This window comes from Schistocerca serialis, chromosome 5, assembly GCF_023864345.2.
Source record: "Schistocerca serialis cubense isolate TAMUIC-IGC-003099 chromosome 5, iqSchSeri2.2, whole genome shotgun sequence".
Taxonomy (NCBI): Eukaryota; Metazoa; Arthropoda; class Insecta; order Orthoptera; family Acrididae; genus Schistocerca; species Schistocerca serialis.
Window position 1 is genome coordinate 434947028 of NC_064642.1, and position 26928 is coordinate 434973955.

A 26928-nucleotide genomic window follows, 5' to 3' on the forward strand; every position below is an offset into this window, starting at 1 on the left:
TGGTCAAAAGTAAGCAATTGGACCTATCACGGTACAGACAGCATAGAATGATGTCTCACCACGAGGATCGGTGGACACAGAATTTTGACTGGGCATGATTGAATTTAGGCAATGAATAGAGACTGTGCCACATGTGAGTGATGGCTAAGACATGTTTTTACGATTACATTTCTTATATCAGCATTGTGCCATGATCGATCTTCAGCAAATTCTGCCATAATCTATCTTCAGAAACATCGATCTCCAGCCTGTGAGACTGGTGATCTGGTCGAGACATCGTGATCAAATATTATGTACAGTCACAACAGAGCTGATCGAGCGGCCATGAATACCGTCCACACTAGCTATGCAGTGTTTGTCATTGTTTGCAATCAACCCCAAGCAGTAGTCCAAACTCTTAGTCGACCTGATCTGGGTCATCCTGCCTCGACTACTACTGGAGCTTTGCTAGCTTCAGGACTATGGGCCGTGCAAAGATGCTTCCGGATCTGGACTGGTGTCTTCCATCATGGGGTGAACTACTGGCTGACTTCAGGGCACCTACCCAGTGGTTGGCTGGTAGCACATTTTCACCCAGCGTCATGACTGGCTTACATCGAAATTTGCAAGTGCAGCGTGCTTGAAGACTATCATGGTTTGACACAGGTCTATGAGCTCACTGATGCTGTGACTTGGCTCTGCCTGTCTGTTCTGGCAACTGTCTGCCATTGGCCGCCTTCTGCTGCCATATGCAGATCTAAGCAAACACCACTGCTCATAGATGGCCCACACCGCTGGCGCAATGACCGCAGAGAGACGACGCCGTCGACTGTGGCGTGAATTCTGATAAAAAAGCTCGTTGTTACTCACTTGCTGCCTCCACGACTCCTTGATGGCCGACTGTCTTTTATTACTTTACTACCACAGCGTTAACCAACCTGCAACGTCTTCGAGATCCGATACATGATCAATAACCGTCCTAGTCATCCTGGCCGCGTTACAACTGGCGTCAAAAATGACCATTGTCTTCGACCATTGTTGTGAGCTGACGTACCGCTTCATCAACACAGAGGTATGAGTGTACAAACAGTGTTTCCTTCTTGCGATTCCTTCATGTGTGATGGCAGACCAACTGGTTTAGCAGAGACATTTAAAACGGCAGCTTGTCACAGAGAATGAGAGCACAGACGTGAATCAGTTCAAGCAACAGATGAAACAAGTCTATGCTGGTACGCTTCTGGCTAGGTGCACTCAGCGTGATTGATTGAGGCATAGTGCCCCCTGCACCGAGTCAGCCACAGCTAACACGTTACACATGTAAAAGATACAGATAAAATGCTAGAAAATCCGACGAATGTGCCTGTTCGATGAATTTGCGAAAAGATGCAAATATATTCGGTAATGGTAGAATTGCGTGTCCTTCTATGGCTCCACTTTGTTTCTCCTATTGTGTTAGATCAAGTCTTTATTATGCTAGAGTGAAGAACATAGGCAGTTATCTCCCACGATGCAGTGAAATCTTTTTGTATCATGCAGTTCACTTGAGAACGCATAATACAAACTTACATAAGCCATTATGTGCTGTGGAAAAGGACAGCATCATCTAGTTTAGCAGTTCCCTCTCTTGGTTCAGCTACCGATATCCTTGTCGATCACTTTTCAGGCCAGACAGGACAGAATACATTAGTATTGGGCCAAAAGCGTTCTACCCCACAGGGTGTCCCAAAAGTGCCGTCACTTTGACGTCATCCCAGCCCAGGTGGCTTCTACCCCACAGGGTGCCCCGAAAGATCCGTCATCCAAGATGGCGGTCATGACGTCATTCAAGATGGCGGATTTTGGAGGGAAGAAGGGCAATTGTGGTACCTTCACTAACCTAACTTTTACAGCAGGAAATTCAAATATCATCAGGATAACGCAATACAGCACGAAAATATCGGTAAAATAGGTCAACTGAACTACCTCCGCTAACCTAAGTCATGTGACCACCAAATTATGCTAGGAATTGGCGGGAAGTTTGAATTTGGCCAGGAAAATAGGTCATTTGGGATATTTCTACTAACTGAAGAAAATTACGGGAAAGAAACGGCAGTTGGGCCACCTCCTGTAACATAAGTCACCCGACCGCCACCTCCTTCTAGAATATGGCTGGGAGAGGACTCAACTTGTGCTGGACATAAGTCTTTATTTAGACAATTAGGTACAGTACAGCAATCCAGTGTGCTGACCACGAGGTCCAGACACCAACTGACATAGTACACAGTAACACCACAAGAGGGCGCTCTTATCCACGATGTCATCCAATATGGCGGCGATGATGTCGTTCAAGATGGCGGCTTTTGGAGTGAAGGAGGAATTTTGGTGGTAACGAAAGGTCAGTTGGTCTATCTCTACTAACCGAAGAAAATGGCAGGAAAGAAAGGGCAGTTGGGCTACCTCCTCTAATCTAAGTCACCCCATCGCCACCTCTTCCAAGGGATAGGTGGGAAGTCTGAATTTTAGAGGGAAGATAGGTCATTTGGGCTATCGCTATTAACATAAGAAAGTGGAGGTAAAGAAAGGGCACTAACCTGTCACCCAACCACCACCTCTTCCTAGGGAATGGCAGGGAGAGGGCTCAACCCCTGCTAGACATAAGTATTTATAAATTTTCGTGCACTAGTCTTTAAAGGAACAATTTGATGGAGTACTGCCATCTAGGGTGTTCAACACGAGGTATGGACTCCAAGTGACCTAGTACACAGTACTGCCACCAGAGAGCACTGGCATACATTCTGTGACGAAATCCATGATTGTGTCATGACGTCAACTCATGATGCAAGTACCATTATCCAAAATATCGGGGAACAGTGTGTTCGCCATGAGGTCCACAGCAAGTGAACACTGCCATCCCCAGACAGTGCTGTCGTCTGTTCCATGATGTAACCCATAATAGTCTCGGGGAAAGGGACTCTGCCAGTGCTGGACATAAGTCTTTTTTTTACAGACAGTGTCTCCATCACGAGATCTAGAGCCCAACTGACTTAGTACACAATACTATCACCAGAGGTCACTGTCATCTGTTCCATAACATAACCAAAGATGACTGTCTGGAGGAGAAAATGACTAAGCCTCCCCTGAGCAGCTGGAAAGAGGAAGGTGTGAGCTTTATTTATTTTGGAACAATTTATTTTTGGATCGATTTTGCAAGATAGTATATTTATCACACTGATACAAAACACACGCTCTGATATGCTTGGGGTCGCGCCATACAGCCCACACACCTGTAACTAATCCTAAATAACTCTCTGTATACACACAAAGAACTAATAAATTACTGAAATAATTTCAGTGCAGACTTGCAAACTCCTTCTAAGTAATGTAATACACTGTTGTGCAGACACGAAATCAACTCGTAAACTGTCAAAATAACGCATAGCATAGCCTACAGATCTGCTCACAAAATAATGCAACAGATATGCAAAGAAAGTGCACAGATACCGCCTGCTGCCTCCTGTCCACTAGACCGACCAGGACGCTACCACACTCGTTCCCAGAAGTTGAGAAGTATTGGTTGCTGTCAAAGGACACAGGTACCCACAAGAACGAGGCAGCGACATCCCTTAAATACTTGACACCTGAGAAACTCCTATAGAAATACGCAATGACCTAGGCACCGTTGCTGACGAGACCGGACAGGGACGAAGACATATTTGCAGTGTGCAGGCCCTCCAAGGGCGCTAACCACCGCTGAATGCAAGCCAGAACGAGCCATCAGCCTCACAACGCAGCATATGGCGTGTGAAAGTTCTTCGACTGTTGTACTGACGTCACATATCTATCTAAATAAGTGCCAAGTCATCCTCTGGACCGTACACACTTGTGTTCACCACTGCCAACCGTATCTTCTCTGTGGTCCAGCAAAGACCTATTTGTATAGTAACTCACCCTCGCAAACACTATACAAAACTGTTCCACCGCTCGTCACATGCGTGTGTGTGATGCGCATGCTGACATCGCAGATCATGCTCTAGAAAACCTTTTCCACTGCTCGTGACATATGTGACGTGCATATGGATGCATCATTGTACATAGCTAGAATCCATCGCAAGCACGCCTAACGCCTAACAAGGTTCTCAATCTATACTGATGCAACGTGGCTATGTAAAACAAGAACCGAGTCGACCTCTCAGATATTGTATAGTGTCCCAGAAATAGTTAACACTCGCTTTCTTGATGTCTCAACCTGTGTGCACGGAAATTCCTACCCTAACAGAACCGGTTTACAAAAATAGCTCACAATAACACCGAATGCATTCTTTCTCACGGGCCTAACACCGCTCCCAGACCATCATCTGTTACCCTTTCTGCTTTCAACATATGCAAACGTTCTCACTGCTATCTAGAGACTCCTATATTCCAGCACAAAGAATGTTGTGTGAATGAATCGAGCATTATGATGGCCTACAATCGAATTTACCCTCCAAATTACTGATGCAGCCGGTGTGGAAGCACTGTCCACCTTTTCTTTCTTTCTGCAGACGAGATTGTCAGGGCAAAAAAAAAATCTACTTTACCCAGATCGCTGCAAAGTGCCCATACTTATCATCAAATTCTGGAAAACTTTTACTCTATTACACTGCTCTCCCACTGAGGACAGGAGCTTGAATATTAGAGTGTGAAACCGATCTCCAACCCAACAATATATCACCGCATACCTTGTTGATGCAGTAAACTTACATTACCTATCCTGCACCATACAAAATAATCTTTTTTACATCATTTGTACTTATACCACAAAGAAAGACAACATTGTATATACTCCTCACAGTACTAGATATTTCCATGTGAGGTTGGCAGTCATCCACCACAGACAGGTGACCAGAGAGCCATCAATGGATCAAACTGTTCTACAAATTCGAGATCGTTTCCCCTCAGCACACATCCGTAACTGTTTCTTGTCCAGACACCTGCTTGCTTGCTCACTTTTCTACACTCAGCTCTGCCCCAGTTAGATATTTCTATAGTTTTTGTAACATTTCGTGTCTCGATTCCATGTCATAGGTTCTGCAATATATCCACTGAGTTATAAGCGACGACTGATTGAGAAGGATCACAAACAGTGGTAGATAGTGTGATTCAGGTCATAAGAAATGTACACTAGCTTTTCAGATCTCCAGTGTTTCGATATCTGCTAGAAATGATGTCTAAGATTTAGAATGAAGCCCTTCCATTCAAGTACATAGCTACATTGGATTACAGTCACAAGCGAATAGCATTTCTGGCAATCTCGTGTCTCGAAACCAGTCACCTTTCTCGAACCCATTTGCTAGAGTAAAATTGCAATGTGGTTTTAGTCATCCCGTATGCATCTTTCATCTGCTCCCATTTCTATAGCTTTGCACATGTGATCGTTCCAACTTAAGTCAGAACTGGGCAGAAGATGGAGAAAGCCATATCGACCACCGACTGCAACGCTCGAGTTAGTGCAACAAGACCGTGTTTTACCATTCAGTGGAAATGCGTTCATTGTGATGCAACTCCAAATCAGATACAGCTACTACAGTCCAAAGCAGATCTGCATTCATTCTCATCTATCAGTCCAACATGCTATCATCGTTACTCTGTGCCATTGAACAGAGAAAAATTACGAACTATAAGAGCTCTACTAACTTCATCTGATATAGAACTCACCTAGGCACCGATGCTGGCCCGATGATGCATAGCTGTGGCAAGAGTCCAGCGGGGATAGAGAGATGTTGCAATGCTTCCCAGAATAGCACAGGGTGCATTCCTCCTAGCACATGTAACGGAACAGCCCATCTGTCACTGATTTCAACCATCAAACTGCTGCTGCTGCTGTCGGTGTGGAATGACCCCATTAAATATGCAAGTATTGATCCACTGAAGAGGCCAGTTTAAAGTTTCATCACCTGTACTGTAGGAGGATGATTGCATCCCATAGACTACACTGTAAATCGCAAGAGACACTGACTGTGACCCTGTCTCCTTGTTTGCAACTTTATTTTTCTCTGCTGTAGCATGCATTGAACACTGCTGTACCTTTTTTTCTGACATAACTTTGAGCTCTACGTCAGGTTATAAACTGACATTAAGAAGTTCTGATCCATGGCCTCTCGCAGAAAAATAAGACATTGCACAGTGTAAATCATATTGCTACTGCGCTACCATAACATGCCACACAGACTGGATGATTTGAAATAAGCGACAGTTACAATATAAGGAAACTGGAAGAGTTTGGTCACATTGTGGAGGGTTTCCAAACTACAGCCTGAATGTGATCCATGAGTTCTACATTTAAACTCATCTGTCATAGTGAAGAAATAGCTGATATATCTGTCTACCGTTTCGGATGATTCATTATATTGCAGTCATGTATGCGATCACTGTTTCAGTGCTATCTGTACCAGAAGGTGTTATCCCTCCACCAAAACTCTTTCTCCAACTCAAACAAGCGATGTCACTCAATCATTAACTTCTAACCAACAGCATTCCAGTGGATGGATGGGAAGGAAAAGACACCATGAAGGGTACTCTAATAATAAACATCACAGTTGGTGGTGTGATCAATTTTACCAACTTTAGAGTAATTTCAACATGGACCAGTGATGTTTAAGGATGTTTCCCATTTTTCAGTATCATAAGCAAACCACCCCTTGTCCACTTTGCGAGTGTCATTGCAAATGTGATCAGATGACTGTACAGTACGTCCATTCATTGTTAATTCTCGAACACAGAGAGTGAAAGACCCCTCACACTTTCACTGACCAACCCGCCCTGCAGCACAGTTACCGATTTAATCTGCCACCGACCAGAAGTAGACCGCTACTTACCACATCTCGTGAATAAATGGAGCTTGCCAAGTCCTCACCAATCCAAGTGCAAAAGATTTCTCGGGATGCGTCGATGTCGTGGAGGTTAGCACTCCTTATCGATGTATAGTAACAGATTTGAAAGTGTCGTAACATAATAGCAGATGGTTAAGAAGAACAAGAAACGAATGATTTATATGGGTGATGGATCTCTAGACGGATGGACTTCGAAGCATTTTTACCTAAATCAACCACATTATCAATTTTAAAGTATGATTCCAGAGTCTAGGAACAGTACCTGGAAGGCATTCGTAAGAGTGCTGATAAACACATGCACACTTAAGGCTAAAACATTGTGCACTTAAACAGGCTATAATGTTAGATCACTTGCATTTCCAACCTATCTGTAGTGTGGAAAGTAGCGCTATTAATATTCCAGTGGAAGAAATATATTTCAAGCTGCGATGGAGCAGAAAATAAGTGCAACAGAAGCGCGTACACGAATGTGCATATACAAATATTTGTTAAAAAATGTTAGTGCAAATTTTGGCTCTCATGTAAGTCTCAGGGGATGATTTCCACATTTGGTGCATTAGTACACTGTTCCACACCAGCGCATTAGTTATAGTTTTTGAACTACTATTCACTCAGACCTGAGTGCAGTTTATGCTAGTGAGAAAAATTAGGAGATTATTATAGAAAAATCATTTTTCACAACACAGTTCAATCCCTATTTATTGGCGTCGTCCTTTTCTTTCACACAATGAAATTAGCCCTGGTGAGACGGTTTACAGTTTTAGTTTAATAATGATTTGACTCCGAGCCCCCAATAACAGTAATGTAGGCTGCTATAATCGAAAATTACTCAATCAATTCGAACAGAACCACTGTCCTCATAGTTCTGACAGTTTGGCGCGAAATCACAGATCACCACATATTCACTTACGCCTATGTATACCTTGTAATTCGTACTTACACAAATAATAGTAGCACTTCGAGTTCACCAAATATATGCTTGCACACTTGCACTATTAAACGATACTTTTTCTCGAAATAAATCAGCGCAAAAAATTCTTACTCAAACGACCACATGGGCCACCCACAAGTGGGACTCGCTTGCCAACCACCCGCCAAACGATTGACCAATGGCTGACCTCTGGCCAAAATGACCGCTCGCTTTAACCTCTGGCCACAATGACCGCTCGCTTATATAGGCTCGGATGTCTAACCCCCCCGCCCCCACCCCCTGGCTATGCAGGTACCTATATCACCGGTTAAGGTTACAAATTTTGACACATACATCCCTCTACAGAAATAAATACACCATCGGAACCGCGCTAAAAGTACATCTTATTTAATATGTTACATTAACTTGTAGAATTATTCCATCGCGCGTAAATCAAGTTTTGGTTTTTCCAAAATTTCGGCACTTAGCGCAAATTGGTCTGTTTACATTTGTGCTGCAAATTTTTAACATATAACTGCGTATAGCACGGTTTTTAGAAGTAATCTATAGCGATCTACACATTGCGCTGCTCAAAATCTTCATATCTATAATAATTAATTAATTATGGGTGATAAATTTTTATATTAATTTGCAAAAAACGAAAACTATTGCCAGTTAAGCACATAGTATAACATAACTTGTTTAAAATACGTGTGATGCTACCCAAAATATTGTATAGGGCCGTTCTTTACGTAATTAATTTTCTATTGAATTTTATAAACAGTTTTCAATCAAACTTTGTTTATTGCTCTTTACTAGCTTCATTATTTATGAATCTTAACATATGACTACGGCACTCGATCCGCTATGACGAGAGGTTTTTAATGAGTGCTCGCTCATCGCTATAAGTTACTTACTATTTTTATTAATCTTTCAGTATTCGTCTTATTAAACAATTTCCAAGTTACTTTAAGTTTCAGAAGGTGCATTATGCTGACCACATTCCACTGCTGCAACGCTCTACACCGTAAGTTACATAGTTTTCGCGTAATGCACGAAAAACCAAACAATGCACCAAGCCTCAGGCCACGTGGCCCCCTGGCGACGGAGGAATCCCACCGACCATTGCAAATGTCGCTCGGGCGGGTCACGCGCTTCCGTGAATGGCGTATCATGTCGCGTGCTCGCTCTCCACAAAGCACTCCTTGCATACTAAACCTATTCATCTAGTAATGGGGTTTGTAGCGTCACAAAGCTCAGGACATACATCCTTCGTTCTGGTTTCTCTACGATAAACTGTGTTACCGAACCGTAAAATGAAACAACTACTGTCTTAACACATCGGCTCTGTATGACACAAGCACGATATTGTTTTCTGGAGATGTACAGCGTCCACTGTACACATCTGATCGCGGTTCAGAAATCATACTCCGCCTGCCTCAGTTCTATATGAAATGATCGTTAGTAACGGGGAATATCTTTTACAAGGAAACAGATACACTCCTGGAAATGGAAAAAAGAACACATTGACACCGGTGTGTCAGACCCACCATACTTGCTCCGGACACTGCGAGAGGGCTGTACAAGCAATGATCACACGCACGGCACAGCGGACACACCAGGAACCGCGGTGTTGGCCGTCGAATGGCGCTAGCTGCGCAGCATTTGTGCACCGCCGCCGTCAGTGTCAGCCAGTTTGCCGTGGCATACGGAGCTCCATCGCAGTCTTTAACACTGGTAGCATGCCGCGACAGCGTGGACGTGAACCGTATGTGCAGTTGACGGACTTTGAGCGAGGGCGTATAGTCGGCATGCGGGAGGCCGGGTGGACGTACCGCCGAATTGCTCAACACGTGGGGCGTGAGGTCTCCACAGTACATCGATGTTGTCGCCAGTGGTCGGCGGAAGGTGCACGTGCCCGTCGACCTGGGACCGGACCGCAGCGACGCACGGATGCACGCCAAGACCGTAGGATCCTACGCAGTGCCGTAGGGGACCGCACCGCCACTTCCCAGCAAATTAGGGACACTGTTGCTTCTGGGGTATCGGCGAGGACCATTCGCAACCGTCTCCATGAAGCTGGGCTACGGTCCCGCACACCGTTAGGCCGTCTTCCGCTCACGCCCCAACATCGTGCAGCCCGCCTCCAGTGGTGTCGCGACAGGCGTGAATGGAGGGACGAATGGAGACGTGTCGTCTTCAGCGATGAGAGTCGCTTCTGCCTTGGTCGTATGCGTGTTTGGCGCCGTGCAGGTGAGCGCCACAATCAGGACTGCATACGACCGAGGCACACAGGGCCAACACCCGGCATCATGGTGTGGGGGGCGATCTCCTACACTGGCCGTACACCACTGGTGATCGTCGAGGGGACACTGAATAGTGCACGGTACATCCAAACCGTCATCGAACCCATCGTTCTACCATTCCTAGACCGGCAAGGGAACTTGCTGTTCCAACAGGACAATGCACGTCCGCATGTATCCCGTGCCACCCAACGTGCTCTAGAAGGTGTAAGTCAACTACCCTGGCCAGCAAGATCTCCGGATCTGTCCCCCATTGAGCATGTTTGGGACTGGATGAAGCGTCGTCTCACGTGGTCTGCACGTCCAGCACGAACGCTGGTCCAACTGAGGCGCCAGGTGGAAATGGCATGGCAAGCCGTTCCACAGGACTACATCCAGCATCTCTACGATCGTCTCCATGGGAGAATAGCAGCCTGCATTGCTGCGAAAGGTGGATATACACTGTACTAGTGCCGACATTGTGCATGCTCTGTTGCCTGTGTCTATGTGTCTGTGGTTCTGTCAGTGTGATCATGTGATGTATCTGACCCCAGGAATGTGTCAATAAAGTTTCCCCTTCCTGGGACAATGAATTCACGGTGTTCTTATTTCAATTTCCAGGAGTGTAAATACATAGCAGCAGCGTCCAATATGTGAAAATTACAAGTCATTCCGCCACTAATTCTGTAAACAGCTCATCTCTCAGGTAATTGTATACACAGGGATTGCAGTGCCTCACAAGCACCTATCGCTAATGTAGTTATGAAGTTGAAGTCTTGAATTTACTTACACCCAAGATGCGACAGGGGGATGGAGCACATCTTATAAATCATAGTTTGTTTAGAGGGATGTGTCGCGTTTCATCACACATGAGAGAGAAGTCGTCTGATGACCGACAGGTTTACCGTTAACGATCGCAAGATGACACAGCCTTAAACCACGTACAGAACGCGTGGCTGTAAACGAGTAGAGAGCAGGCTACGTCACATGACTGATGCATCCTGACAGAACAGCGGAAAAGTTAACCAGCAGCAACTTCTCCCTCTCTATAATGGAGCACCAGTCCACCATTAAATCGTACCTTGTTCCAGCTCCATCTGAATCAATCACCCCGTCCACTCTCTGTTATCCTTTAATGCAGATGGATGCAAGTTTACGGGCAGATGGCTCTCTGTCTTCATGAAAAGCGTCAGATATAGTAGTCAACTCACGTATATCAATGGTACCTCAATAGACATATAGTATAATGCTGCCTCGATGTAAAAAAATCGACTGGTTCCTTCATTCCCTTCGATTCCATGTCGACGTTTTCTCGGATTCCTCTTGCTGCCACATACTTGTTCCCATTTACAAATTGTTCTGTGCGAACCAGAAGAGAAGCAAGTAATTCCTCAATTTTCCCTCATTTCGGTGTGTGTTCGGTCAATTTGTACCTTTTCCCCACAATTTTTCGCAATTCTATCGATTTTATGTCATATCTATCCATGTGATCATGACATAGCCTCTAGTTCTGTGTTCTAAAATTGCATGTAAGTGTAGCACAGTTGCCAACATCAATCCCAAAGGCACTGATCTGGAGGTGTAGTATAGTACTGTACTCGACTGTGTCCAGTCACCTCCACAATGGACAGCGTTCGCTCTGTTTTCTGTATGTCTGTGTATATACATGTGTTGCAGAAGGCTCCCAGGAGCCAGTCCCCCCTCTTGTGGACCAAACTTCGAATGTAGAATACGTGTTCTGACGTAACCCATGGGTGGTCCACCTGTGAAGCCTATGACAGGTGTGTTGTGGATCCACATCCAAACATTCGTTCGGACTTACAGTCCATGGCAGATCCACACTCGTGTGCTAACTCGTATGTGGTATATTGTGGATCTGCATCCCAACATTGCTCGAAATATAACTTGCAGTAGATCCACGCTCGGACGCTAACTCGGATCTACTACAGATCCTGGAAGCCACATGACGAGGGGCGCCGCTGTTCGCCGCTGGGACCACGTATTCCACTGTGGCATCCTCACACAAAATGTCGGCCAGCAGGCGCGCGCCGCCACAGATTATGGTTCAAATGGCTCTGAGCACTATGGGACTTAACTACTGAGGTCATCAGTTCCCTAGAACTTAGAACTACTTAAACCTAACTAACCTAAGGACAAATGGTTCAAATCGCTCTGAGCACTATGGGATTCAACTGCTGAGGTCATTAGTCCCCTAGAAATTAGAACTAGTTAAACCTAACTAACCTAAGGACATCACACACATCCATGCCCGAGGCAGGATTCGAACCTGCGACCGTAGCGGTCACGCGGTTCCAAACTGACGCGCTTAGAACCGCACGGCCACACCGGCCGGCCACAGTTTATGGCGCTATGGTGCAGAGACCCCTAGGGGTCTTCCACATCCATGACGTCTGGCTCGGATTCAAATTCCACAGCGTGCAGTACCAGAAAGATGAGCCAAAATCTCGACCACCTCGACCCAAGAGAGTGTGGACAGATGAGCAGAGACGAGCAGTTGGAGACAAAATGAAGAAGTACTGGGAAGAAAGGAAAAAAAGGAACACCTGTCTTAAGTTGAATGCAGTCTGTAGCTGCCAAAATTCATAAATAAAAAAAAAGAGATGTGTTGTAAGAACACGTTTTGAAGACAATACAAAGTACAAAAGGGCTATTTTCAAATTCAAGGTAGCGCTATAGGAATTGGAGGACATCATCGTAAGATTTGTATTCCACTACAGAGGTAATTTTTCTGTATGAGGTCGAGAAATATTCAAGGTGTCTACACGTTTAAGCTCAACTACATTAAAACTTCGCTCAAACCCCTCCCAATCATAATACCGAAATGTTAATTAGAACACCTTTGCTCTCCGTTCATTTTTTCAAGTCTGCGACACAAAATACATGCATGGTCTCCTAACAGAATTTGTTTTCGGTGACTTCCGCTTAGGATGACATGACTCATCAGGCACAATATAGGGTGGTTATAAATAAATTTCGCCGGCCGGTGTGGTCGTGCGGTTCTAGGCGCTTCAGTTTGGAACCGCGTGACCACTACGGTCGCAGGTTCGAATCCTGCCTCGGGCATGGATGTGTGTGATGTCCTTAGGTTAGTTAGGTTTAAGTAATTCTAAGTTCTAGGGGACTGACGACCTCAGATGTTAAGTCCCATAGTGCTCAGTGCCATTTGAACTATTTTTTTTTTTTAATTAAACGTCCGCTATTAGAGAGGTTCCCCAAGAAAAACAAATGATCCTTGGACAATGTAATTTTGGGGCAATATCTGTAAGGAAATGCCGAAGAGAAGTAAGAAATAAACCTCTGAATTAAACACATTTTAATATCTACAAGAGAGGTTTTCATATGTTAATTGCGTACGTTTTCGTTCCAAGTTTCAAACGTTGCTCTCAATTGGATGACCATTTACACCCACAATAGTCTATTACTGCACTAGCAATTGCTCTATTGCTACCAGAAACACCTGATGTGGGATATTGGCTACCTTCCTATCTCTGCTGATCTTCAGCGTCCAACGTGTGTTAGAGTCCCATTGACAAACTCTGTCCTTTAGGTAACCCAACGGCCAAAAGTGATGCGAGTTCATATCTGATGACTGGTTAATTTGAACTTCCGAATCATGTTATTCAATGAGGATATCTCCAAATTCCTTTAATGCGTCGACACTCGTGATGAGCAGCAGCACTATTACTGTTGTTTGATAAAACACTTTAAGAGGAAAGTCCTGCTCACATTGCCCACGTTCGCTGTCTGGAACTCTTATGAACACTGATCCTTGTGTTTCAATCCGACGTCACCATCCCGGTACTGGCGAGAAACAGCAAGTCATGACTGTAACACTACTAGCATCGAAAGGGCTGCAGTGCACAGTCTGGACGTAATTCCTATGAAGATGGGTGCCCTCAACCATTAGGGTCTCCTGTCATGCGTAACTTCGTGATTAGCAACAACGTTCATGTGTTCAAAATCTCAGCTCTGCAACTGTCAACTGGTTATCTATGACCATAATATAAGTATAGGAACGGAGAGGGTGCTACCCCGCAGGGCGTAACAAAATTTCCGTCACGATGACGTCATCCAAGATGGCGGCGATGATGTCACTCCACCTCAGGATAGTTCTACTGCACAGAGTGGCCCAAAATATCCGTCATCCAAAATGGTGGCGGTAACGTCTCAGAAAATGGCACAAAGATCAAATTCCATTAGGACAATGCAGCCTCTATTAATGTAAGAAAAATGGCAGGAAGATACCTCAATTAGGCTGCCTCCACTACCCCAAGTCATCTGACCACCGCCTCTTTCTAGGGATTGGCGCGAAGTTTGAATTTTGGCAGGAAAGAAAGGTCACTTGGGCTGTCTCTACCTACCTAATAAAATGACAGGAAAGAAAGGGCAGTTGGGCTACCTCCTCTTATCTTTGTCACCTGACAGACGTTTTCCTAGTGATTGGTGCGGAGAGGACTCAAAATGTGCTAGATGTTAGTCTTTATTATTTTGCATGCACCAGTCTTTATTTAAACACTTTGATGCAGTACAGCCATCCATGGTGTTCACTATAAGGTCCAGACTACAACTGACCTAGTACACAGTACAGCCGCCAGAGGGCACTGTCGTCTGTTCTATGACAAAGTCCATGATGGCATCACGACCTCAACTGACGATGCAGGTACCATTATCCAAGATGTCGGGAAACAGTGTGTTCGCCACGAGGTCCAGGTCTAGTACACAGTACTACCACCATAGCGCAATGTTGTCCATTCAGTGCCGTAACACAAGATATCAGTGTGGGGTGGGGAAAATGGCGGGAAAAGGAATCTGACAGTGCTGGACATATGTCTTTATGTTACAGGCAGTGCCTCCACCACAAGATCTAGAGTCCAACTGACGAAGTACACAATACCATCACCAGAGAGCACTGTCACACATTCTGCTACATAACCCAATATGACTATATGGAGGAGAAAATGACTCAGCCTCTGCTGTGCTGCTGGAGAGAGGAAGGCATGTACTTAATCTATTTTGGAACAATTTATTTAGGGATGGATTTTGAAAGAAAATATATTTATCACACCGATACAAAACACACGCTCTGACATGCTTGGGATCACACCACGCAGCCCACAGACATGCAAACTACTCCTAAATAACTCTCTGCAGACATGCAAACAACTCTTAAGTTACCAGAATAATTTCAGTACAGACATGCAAACTCTTCATAAGTAATGTAGTAAACTGATGTGCAGACACGAAATTAACTCGTAAACTGGCCAAGTAACGTAAAGCACAGCCTATAGACTTGCTCACAAAATAATGCAACAGACACGCAAATAACTTACACAGACACTGTCCGCTGCCCCTGTCCACCATACTGCACAGGATGCTACTACACAGGCTCCCACAAGTCGAGATGCACCAGCAGCTGTCAAAGCACACACAGGTGCCCACAAGCATGATGCTGCGACATCATTTTCATAATTACCTCCTTTTAAATTCCTCTAAAAACACGTAATGACCTAGGTACCGTTACTGACACGACAGGACAGGGGCGATGACATATTTGCAGAGTGCAGACGCTCCAAGGGAGCGAAGCAACGCCTGACGCTAGCCAGCGTGGGCCACCACCCTCACGTCACTGCCAACGGCATGTGGAAGATCTTGTAATGTTATACTGATATCACATGTCTATCTAAATATCTGGACCTCACACACGTGTGTTCACCGCTGCCGACCTCATCTTCTCTGCGGTCCAGCGAAGACCTATTTGCAGAGTGACTAGCCCTCGCAAATGCTATAGAAAACTGTTTCACCACTTACGACATGTGTGTATGACGTGCATACTGACGTCACAGATCGTGCTGTAGAAATCCTGTTCCACCGCTTGTGACATGTGTGACGCACATACTGATACATTGCTGTGCATAGCCACAAGTCATCGCAAGCGCATCTAAAAAGGTGGTCAATCTTATGCAGATGTCACATGGCTATGGAAAATAAGAAACGAGTCGACTTCTCGGAAATTGTATAGTGTCCCAAAAAAAACTGTGTAGTGTTCCAGAAATAGTTAACGTTCGCTTTCTTAATGTCTCAACTTGAATGCACGGAAATTCTTGCCGTAACAGAACCTGTTTACAAAAATAGCTCAGAGTAACACCTAACACATTCTTCCTAGCGGCCCTAACGTCGCACCCCAACCATCACGTGTTACCCTTCCTGCTTTCGCATACACACACGTTCCCACCGTTATGTAGAGACCCCTACATCCCAGCACAAGAACGTCATGTGAATGAATCAAGCATTATGATTGGCTCTTATCGAATTTACCCTCCGAATTACTGATGTAGCCAGTGTGGAAGCACCTACCGACTTTTCTTTCTTTCTGCAGATGAGAATTACACCTGCAAAAAATAACAATAAATAAATAAATTAATAAATAAATAAAAATACACAGGTAGCCAAATTCCACTGACAATGAAACCCTGCAAATTGCCAATACATAACTTCTAATACGGGAAGGCTCTTACTCAATTACACTGCTCTCCCACTGAGGACAGGAGCTAGAATATAAGAGTGTTAAACTATTCTTGAACCTAGAAAATACCACCGCGTACCATGTCGATGCAGTAAACATGCATTTCCTCTCCTATGCCAAACTAAATCATCCATTTTTCATCATTCGTACATATACTGCAAACAAAGACAGCACCGTATATACTCCTCGCGGCACTAGATATTTCCATGCGAGGTCGGCGGTCATCCACCCCTGACAGCTGACCAGAGAGACCTCAGTCGACCAAACTGTTCTACAAATTCGAGATCATTTCCCCTCGGCACAAACGTGTTACTGTTTCTGGGCCACAACAGTATCCGAGTCCTCGGGTGTCTGATGCTTTCCCACGTCCGCCGTCGTTCCCATCCCGTAATGACGCTAAAAAAAGACTGAGAAACCTAACTTACATCGGCTGAAACAACATTTCACGGATTTTCAAGTTACGGACGACTCCTTTCAGCGTTCGTTGTTTTTGTCTTGGGCCTCCCCAGACATATTCTTTCATCTCCGCATGTTGGCATTGTTGTCTGATCCTGCGGCTCTCTCTTTCCAGGAGATATGCCTTTTGCTGACAAACAATTATTCCCAATGCTACCATGTGGCTGTAGTTCCAACAGTACCATAAACATCCGTGTAAATCGTATCGTTCCTGGGTAACGGACTTGCAGGGTCTTAGCCGTCGATGCGATTTTACGCGCACCAATCTGTGGTGTCACCGCCAGACACCACACTTGCTAGGTGGTAGCTTTAAATCGGCCGCGGTCCATTTAGTACATGTCGGACCCGCGTGTCGCCACTGTTAGTGATCGCAGACTGAGCGCCACCACACGGCAGGTCTCGAGAGGCGGACTAGCACTCGTCCCAGTTGTACGGACGACGTAGCTAGCGATGCACACTGACGAAGCCTCGCTCATTTGCAGAGCAGATAGTTAGAATAGCCTTCAGCTAAGTCAATGGCTACGACCTAGCAAGGCGCCATTAGTAGTTTATTGCCTGAATCTACAGAGTCTCAATAGTATCGTCAATAGCGATGTACAACAAGGATGGACGAAAGTTAAGTATTCCAGCAGCTACGTACATTTCTTTATAGCATTCATTACGTGTCCTGTTTCAGACCTCACGCCATCCTTCGTGAGCTTATAGCGTGCATTGCGGTCCCCTCAAACCACACTGTGTCGGCACTTCTGTCGACACAACACAATCAGCAGTGTAAGGCTTCGTATGCAGACTACCTTTTCGGGATGTGGTGGCACCTCTGGCTACCGATCGTGAGGTGCGTACTGCGGCGTTGAAACTCAATAACGCCTCCTTGGAAGAGATTCTCCGCATTCTTCAATAAAATTCTTCAGGGTATCAGACCGCATCGTCATAATTTTAAATGCGCCAACGTTTCGGCCAGCGTTGCAGCTAGCCTTCATCAGGGCCTTACGTTAACTGCTAAATGAACACACTTGGCTCCTTAAATAGCTGCACGAGAAAACCGTGTCGTTACTTGATTGGCTGTAAAAGGAGGAGGAGGAGGGGTGAAAGGTATGCTTTATTGGTGTTTCCTTTATTATCTGCCATTGGCTGAAATAGCTGTTTTCTGATGGTCTATATATTAATCCACCCCATTGGAGGAGACGGACGGTTAGCGAACAGGTGATGGCTCTGACGTCACACTGTTTCCATGCTATCCAGAAGCCGGCTGCGGCATCCCATTGCTTTGTGTGCTCGCGACCACTACTGCGGCTCTCCGCGTGTCTGCATGGGCCGCCACGGCTCTGCCGCCGGTCCGTAGCCCTGCTATTGCAGGCAGCCAAGACCTCGGAGGCTTGTACCCGTCCTCTCTATTCATGTTGGCGGGTCTTTTGGCTATTTCTATCGCCTCTCTAATCTTTCTTTTGAAAGTGAAAGTGTTCCGCCACTGCTGACGTAGTGTGTTGTTTCAGGCGGATATATCTTTCATGCTCCGAGAGCCTTGTGCTAATCGGACGTCCCGTCTCGCTTATGTAGACTAATCCACACGCACAACCAATTTCATACACGCCAGCTGTGTGTAGTTTGTCAACTGCATCCTTGGTAGAACCGAGCATGTCTGATATTTTGTTTCTGCTTCGGAAAATTGGTTTGATGTCGGCTTTTCGTAGAATTTTTCCAATACGTTCGGTGACCCCTTGTACATATGGTAACACAGCAATGCTCTGTGCCTCCTTCTCCTCTTCCCTATTAGTCTTCTCCCTTGTCGACATGGTGCTGTCTATCATCTGCTTCCCATAGCCATTAGTTCCGAAGATGGACCTGAGGCGTTCAAGTTCTGTCTTCAGATGTTCTTCGTCGCTTATCCTGTGCGCTCTCTTCGTTAGCGTGTGCAGGGCGGACTTCTTCTGCGTGGGGTGATGGTGGGAGCAGGCGTGAAGGTACCTGTCCATATTGGTTGGTTTCCTGTACACTTTGTGGCCAAGTTTACCATCAGGTTTTCGATAAACTTCCATGTCGAGAAAAGGCAGCACCCCATTCATCTCTGTTTCCATTGTAAACTGAATTTTCCTATGCTGTTGGTTAAAGTGCTTGTGGAAGTTCTGTAACTCCTCTTCTCCGTGGGGCCAGATGACGAAAGTATCATCGACATGGCGAAGCCAACAATTTGGACGTAAAGGTGCGGACTGGAGGGCTGTTTCCTCAAATACCTCCAAGAAAATTTCTGCTGCGATAGGCGATAGGAGTGAGCCCATAGCTACACCGTCAGTTTGTTCATAAAATTGACCTCTCAACTTGAAATAGGTGGTCGTCAGACAGTGGCGCACAAGCTCACATGTATCAGGTGCCACGCGTTCTTCTAGGATGTTCACATTATCTGACACTGGGACATTCGTGAATAGGGATTTGACGTCGAAACTAACCATCAGATCTTGGTCCGTAACACGCATTTCCTTTAGGAGAGACACGAAGTGAGTGGAATCATTAACGTAGGACTCGGTTTGATGCACTAGGTGTCGGAGCCTAGGTGCCAGTTCTTTCGCTAGGTAGTAGGTCGGCGAATTTATACTGTTCACTATGGGCCTTAAGTAGAAGTCGGTTTTGTGTACCTTCGGTACACCATATAACCTTGGTACCTATGTCACTTCCGGGATGAATCTTCTGGCCTTGTCGAAGTTGATTCTAGAGTGCTTGAGCAGTGCCTCCGTCGTTTTGATTATCTTGGCCGTCGGATCTCCCTGAAGTTTCTTGTAGATAGGTTCTGCGAGAATATCTTCCATTCGTTTGTTGTAATCAGTTGTGTCCAAGACTACAGTGGCGTTGCCCTTATCTGCCTGTACCGCTACTAAGTGGGGATTGTCCCTGAGTTCCTTGATGGCATGATATTCCTCAGCGTTGATGTTTTGCTTCGGTGGCTTTGCTTTATTCAGAACTCTGACCGTTTCCTGCCGGATCTTCTCCGCCTCGGCCTGTGGCAGATGACGTACTGAAGCATCTACGGATTCTATGATATCTTCTTTTGGAACTCGCTTAGGTGCGACTGCAAAATTCATCCCCTCGGCCAGAATTGCTGTGGTTGCTTCGCTCAAGGTGTGGCAAGAGAGGTTGACCACTGTCCGTCGCCTGTCCAGTATCAATGTTTCGTCCGTGGCTGTCTGTTGCAGTTTGTCGTACTTTCTCATCTGGCAGTTAGTAATACTATTGCTGGTCCTTGATGCTTGCTGAAAGGTTAACCTGTCGACTTTATCCCAGTCTTCCATCTGAAGTTTTCCGGCCACATATAGGTGCAGATCACACAAATTCCTGTTGTGAGCATCGAGACTTATGCGGATGTGGCGGATCCTTTCCCGTAGCAATGCTTTACTGGCTTTAACGCAGATATTCCTCGCCTTGTTCGTTTTTATGTGAGACGTCAACCGCAAAGAATACTGCACAACACTTGTGTCTCTGCATCTCTTCAAAGAAGCAAGGTCATTCAGCAGTTTACATCATTTTAAACGCAGTGCTTCTAACTTCTTGATGTTTCCGTGGATTTCCTGCCCATACAGGTTGGTTAAATGTAAGCGTAAGCTTCCGCGGCCGTTGTCTTCTTCAACAAAATTCTTCAGGGTATCAGACCGCATCGTCATAATTTTAAATGCGCCAACGTTTCGGCCAGCGTTGCAGCTAGCCTTCATCAGGGCCTTACGTTAACTGCTAAATGAACACACTTGGTTCCTTAAATAGCTGCACGAGAAAACCGTGTCGTTACTTGATTGGCTGTAAAAGGAGGAGGAGGAGGGGTGAAATGTATGCTTTATTGGTGTTTCCTTTATTATCTGTCATTGGCTGAAATAGCTGTTTTCTATTGGTCTTTATATTAATCCACCCCATTGGAGGAGACGGACGAATAGCCAGCAGGTGATGGCTGTGACGTCACACTGTTTCCATGCTATCCAGAAGCCGGTTCCGGTGTGCCATTGCTTTGTGTGCTCGCGACCACTACTGCGGCTCTCCGCGTGTCTGCATGGGCCGCCACGGCTCTGCCGCCGCTCCGTAGCCCTGCTATTGCAGGCAGCCAAGACCTCGGAGGCTTGTACCCGTCCTCTCTATTCATGTTGGCGGGTCTTTTGGCTATTTCTATCGCCTCTCTAATCTTTCTTTTGAAAGTGAAAGTGTTCCGCCACTGCTGACTTAGTGTGTTGTTTCAGGCGGATATATCTTTCATGTTCCGAGAGCCTTGTGGTAATCGGACGTCCCGTCTCACTTATGTAGACTAATCCACACGCACAACCAAATTCATACACGCCAGCTGTGTGTAGTTTGTCAACTGCATCCTTGGTAGAACCGAGCATGTCTGATATTTTGATTCTGCTTCCGAAAATTGGTTAGATGTCGGCTTTTCGTAGAATTTTGCCAATACGTTCTGTGACCCCTTGTACATATGGTAACACAGCAATGCTCTGCGCCTCCTTCTCATCTTCCCTATTAGTCTTCTCCCTTGTCGACATGGTGCTGTCTATCATCTGCTTCCCATAGCCATTAGTTCCGAAGATGGACCTGAGGCGTTCAAGTTCTGTCTTCAGATGTTCTTCGTCGCTTATCCTGTACGCTCTCACCCCTATCGCCTTTCGCAGCAGAAATTTTCATGGAGGCATTTGAGGAAACAGCCCTCCAGTCCGCACCATTACGTCCAAATTGTTGGCTTCGCTATGTTGATGATACTTTCGTCATCTGGCCCCACGGAGAAGTGGAGTTACAGAACTTCCACAAGCACCTTAACCATCAGCATAGGGAAATTCAGTTTACAATGGGGTGCTGCCTTTTCTCGACCTGGAAGTTTATCGAAAACCTGATGTGAAACTTGGCCACAAAGTGTACAGTAAACCAACCAATACAGCCTTCACGCCTCCTCCCACCATCACCCCACGCAGATCGCCCTGCACACGCTAACGTAGAGAGCGTACAGGATAAGCGACGAAGAACATCTGAAGACAGAACTTGAACGCCTCAGTTCCATCTTCGGAACTTATGGCTATGGGAAGCAGATGATAGACAGCACCATGTGGACAAGGGAGAAGACTAATAGGGAAGAGGAGAAGGAGGCACAGAGCATTGCTGTGTTACCATATGTACAAGGGGTCACCGAACGTATTGGAAAAATTCTACGAAAAGCCGACATCAAACCAATTTTCCGAGGCAGAAACAAAATATCAGACATGCTCGGTTCTACCAAGGATGCAGTTGACAAACTACACACAGCTGGCGTGTATGAAATTGGTTGTGCGTGTGGATTAGTCTACATAGGTGAGACGGGACGTCCGACTAGCACAAGGCTCTCGGAACATGAAAGATATATCCGCCTGAAACAACACACTAAGTCAGCAGTGGCGGAACACCGAGACGAGTGCGGGAAACCAATACTTTTTCAAGAAGCCCGCGTCCTGGCAAAACAGCCTCTCACTTTCAAAAGGAAGATTAGAGAGGCGATAGAAATAGCCAAAAGACCCGCCAACATGAATAGAGAGGACGGGTACAAGCCTCCGAGGTCTTGGCTGCCTGCAATAGCAGGGCTACGGACCGGCGGCAGAGCCGTGGCGACCCATGCAGACACGCGGAGAGCCGCAGTAGTGGTCGCGAGCACACAAAGCAATGGCACGCTGCGGCCGGCTTCTGGACAGCATGGAAACAGTATGACGTCACAGCCATCACCTGTTCGCTATTCGTCCGTCTCCTCCAATGGGGTGGATTAATATAAAGACCAATAGAAAACAGCTATTTCAGCCAATGACAGATATTAAAGGAAACACCAATAAAGCATGCCTTTCACCCCTCCTCCTCCTCCTTTTACAGCCAATCAAGTAACGACACGGTTTTCTCGTGCAGCTATTTAAGGAACCAAGTGTGTTCATTTAGCAGTTAACGTAAGGCCCTGATGAAGGCTAGCTGCAACGCTGGCCGAAACGTTGGCGCATTTAAAATTATGACGATGCGGTCTGATACCCTGAAGAATTTTATTGAAGAATACAACGGCCGCGGAAGGCTACGCTTACATTCTCCGCATTGCCCATGCCTTTGAAATTTCACAAGCGGCTGAAGAGCGTCTTATCGCTTGACCGCAGGTGGCGGCAGTCGAAGAGTCGCGGCGGGTTACACCCTCACGACGTCAACATGGCGCAGTCGAAAGGCTCCAGCGCCGTCGGGACTCCTCGTTGTCCGATGTCTCTATGTTATCAGCGCCTCCGGTCGTCTCTAGTCGCCAGGGTCGCGGCCCACTTCCATCTTGCCCACAGTGCTTTACTGCACATTCTCGAGCTGATTGTGCCCACCGCTGGAAAACGTGGACGCTGTGTAACAAGGAAGGCCACATCCGATCGTTTTGTCGTAGTCGCTCGACTCACTCCAGTCCTGCCCCTCCTGAGCCTCAAGATACAGTCCAAGCTCTGCGATCGGTCGTCCCACAGGATGACCCGTCAGCACGGAAGCTTTTACTCACGCTACACTTTTTCACTGAGGATGTCCGTTTTCAGGTCGACACTGGGGCCACCAAGATTTGTATGGCGACGTATACCTGACTGGGCTCTTCTGAGTTGTCTCCCCCCTCTCGCCGTTTGGTCGTCTAAGGAGACAGTTCCATTCCCCTTCGTGGGCAGTTCGTCATCCAGGCGACGTACTAGCGTGTTCCCCGGCTCCTTACCCTCTTTGTCGTCGAGCATCCGTCGGCTTCGAATATATTTGGCGTATATGCGTTTCAACTTTTTGGCTTTTCAATTTCCGACGAAGTTAAGGTCGTTTTCACGGCTGTTTCTTTTCAGAACTAGGACGATGTGTACTCCGCTTTTGCGTCGTCGTTTGCAGTGGATCTCGTATGTGCTTCTGGTTTTCAACCGCCTCGCTTTTTCTGGGCCCGGACCCTTCTGGTGGTAGTCAAGCAGGATCTTGTTTGGCTCCAGGCCGCTGGCGTCCTGGAGCCTATGACTTACACTGCCTGAGCGACGCAATTGATGTTCATATGGAAACCTAATGGGGTCCCTTTGGCTTTGTGGGGACTTCGGCGCTACAGTCAATGCTCAGTCCCTCGTTGACACTTACCCCATTCCCCTACAGAAAGACCTTTTCGCCAAGCTTGCCGGGGAGAGTATTTTTCATGGTTATCAACACACGTTTCGGATTGTGTGTGTATAACCGCCTTCCCTTTGGTGTCTCCTCGGGGCCCGCCATTTTCCAGCGGTTCCTGGAGCAGCTTACACAGTCTATCCCTGCCAATGTGAATTATCTCGATGGTACCTTGGTCACTGGGTGTTAACGCCAGGAACATTTGCGAAACCTCCGCGCCTTATTTCACGTTCTGCAACCTGCAGGTTTACGCTGTAGGCAGGACAAGTGCTGTTTTTTTCAACTGGAAATGGAATACTTAGGCCACTGGCTTAGCAAAGATGGCAGTCGCCCTTCAGGTCGTAATGTCACGGCCATTGAGGCCTTTCCTCATCCCAAGCACTTATCTGAATTCCAGGTGTTTTAGGGCAAGGTTACTTATTACTGAAAGTTCTTGCGCCAGGCTGACTTCGTTGGTCAACCCCTCAATCACCTGCATCGCAAAGAGGTACCTTTTAATTGGACTCCTGGCTGTGATCAGGCTTTTCTCCATTTAAAGGCGATGTTGAAGTCCGCCCCCTTGCCTTAGTTCCTTCTCTCCGGACCTCCACTTGGTTGTGGCCTCTGATGCGTCTGCATACGGCGTTGGGGCCGTCCTCGTTCATTGGGATGCCGATGGCTGAATAGCCCATTGCTTATGCCTCTAAGACGTTGACCCCAGCACAACGGAACTACTCCCACAGTGAATAGGAGGCCCTGGCGAACGTGTTCGCCGTCCAAAAATTTCACACCTATCTCTTTGGGGCAAAATTTACCCCCCCCCCCCTGGCGGACCATAAACCCTTGGTTACGCTTTTTGGACCCCACTCTCACCTTACAGAGGGCTAGCTCAACGCCTCCAGCGCCGGGCGTTGTTTTTACGAAATTATGCTTACACCATCCGGTATAAGCGGACGCTTTGTCATGTCTCCCAGCACGCCCCGATCCTGCCTTTCACTAACAGGAGGTCCTCTGCTTTCACATTGATTCCACCCGCCGGGATGTGTTGGATGGTCTGCCTCTTGTGGCTGCTCAAATTGCCTTGGCTACCTTCTACAAAACTATCTTGCAGCAGGTTCTCCACTAAGTGGTCCACAGGTGGCTTTCCTATGTTACTCATCGGATGCAGTCCAATTTCAGCCCCTGGCGCCACCTCTCCCACATGCTCGCTGTGGTCGATGATGCCCTTCTGTTGGCCATGGAGTCAGATGCCCATCAGGTGGTCATCCCTCCGGATTTGCAGCTTCCGGTGCTCAGTTTGTTACACTGCAGGCTCTGGGGTATGTCCCATATGAAAGTTTTGGCTCGCCGGCACATGTATTGGCCTGGCATCGATGGCGATATTGACCGCCTTGTCTGTGGGTGCACTGTGTATGCACATCACGAGGCAAGCCGCCCCTCAGTCGTTTGCACCCTGGCCTGTGCCTCACCCACCATGGGATCTCATCCATATCGATTTTGGGGGCCCATTTTTGGGGTCCATGTGGCTACTTATCGTTGATGCCTACACCAAATACCCATACGTCATGCGCATGGCATCCACCATTATGTAGGCTACACCGACAGCCCTGGCACAGGTTCATGCCATTGAGGGCCTGCCACACATGTTGGATAATGGTCCCCAATTCACAGCGTCCCACGCCTTCTGTCTGGCCAATGGTATCAAACACATCTAAAGACCCCCTTTCCACACTTCGTCCAATGCAATGGCAAAGAGGCTTGTTGGCACTTTTAAACAACAGTTGACAAAGACAGTCGTCACATCTCCAACCATGTCAGCCTTCACCCTGTTTTTGAGCACCTGTCTCACTACACCAAATGACGGACGCAGTCAGGCAGATCTCCTTCATGGGCGACAGCGGCAAACCCTCTCCATTTGCTGATGCCATCCCCCTCCAACCCCCAATCCCAGGCCTTGCAGCGTTATGACCCCGGCAAGGCCGAGTGGGCCATCAAGTATGGGCGCAAGGCGGATTGGACACCGCCACGGTCGTCGCGGCCCATGGGCGGTGTTTGACGTCGGTGCAGACGTCGAAAGGGTTGGAGCGCCGCCATCATAATCAGCTCTGCCCGCATGCCCCCATGGGACTCGCGCCGCCGCCTCGTCCCCTACGTGCTTTGGGTGCAGACCTGGTCCTCGAGTTGGCACCCCTGCTATGGTTGCCGTCTCCCCGTGGGCCTGCCGCCAGCCCTCCATGTCCCCGGGTGGATCGGTGGCTCCCTCCTTCCCCATGTCTGTCATGGATACCTCTGGCATCCCTTCTACCCCGCCATCAGCGGTTGATGAGCCCGGCTCTTCTCCCAATTGCCGCCCACCTCGGCACCGTCAGGGGCGTTTCCGCCCCTACACCCAAGTTTCAGGGGGGGAGGGATCTGTTAACGCGCGCCACGGAATTTGAATCCGCTACACACGTCATAGACGCTGAAGTCCCCCTAGGGGTCTCTGCACAATCGGGCTGTAAGCCGTGGCGGCGCGCGAATCCTGGCCCACATTTAGTGTGAGGGCACCACAGTGGAACACGTGGTCCCAGCGGCCAATAGCGGCGCCCCCTATCGTGTATTTAAGCGCCTGATTCTCGCTCAGCCAGCGATTCTAATCGTTGCGTGCGTCTTGACATATCGCCTCGACAACAGACGGCGTCTTCACCATTCTTTGTTTTCATTACTAATGGACGTCTTGGATACGTTTGGTTGTCTCCGTCACTCCGTTGCTTCTTCCGTGTTGTCGTCGTAAGATCTCTCTCGATCGTCCGTCATTGTTTCGTATCCGTCCTT

General features: G+C 47.0%; 1 protein-coding gene across 1 annotated transcript; it reads right to left on the reverse strand.

The window, feature by feature from the left end:
* Positions 1–19676: 19676 nt before the first annotated feature.
* LOC126481982 (uncharacterized) lies at positions 19677–20222 on the reverse strand. The gene has a single exon (XM_050105947.1). It carries the CDS (start codon positions 20220–20222, stop codon positions 19677–19679), a length of 546 nt encoding a protein of 181 aa, XP_049961904.1.
* Positions 20223–26928: the final 6706 nt, after the last annotated feature.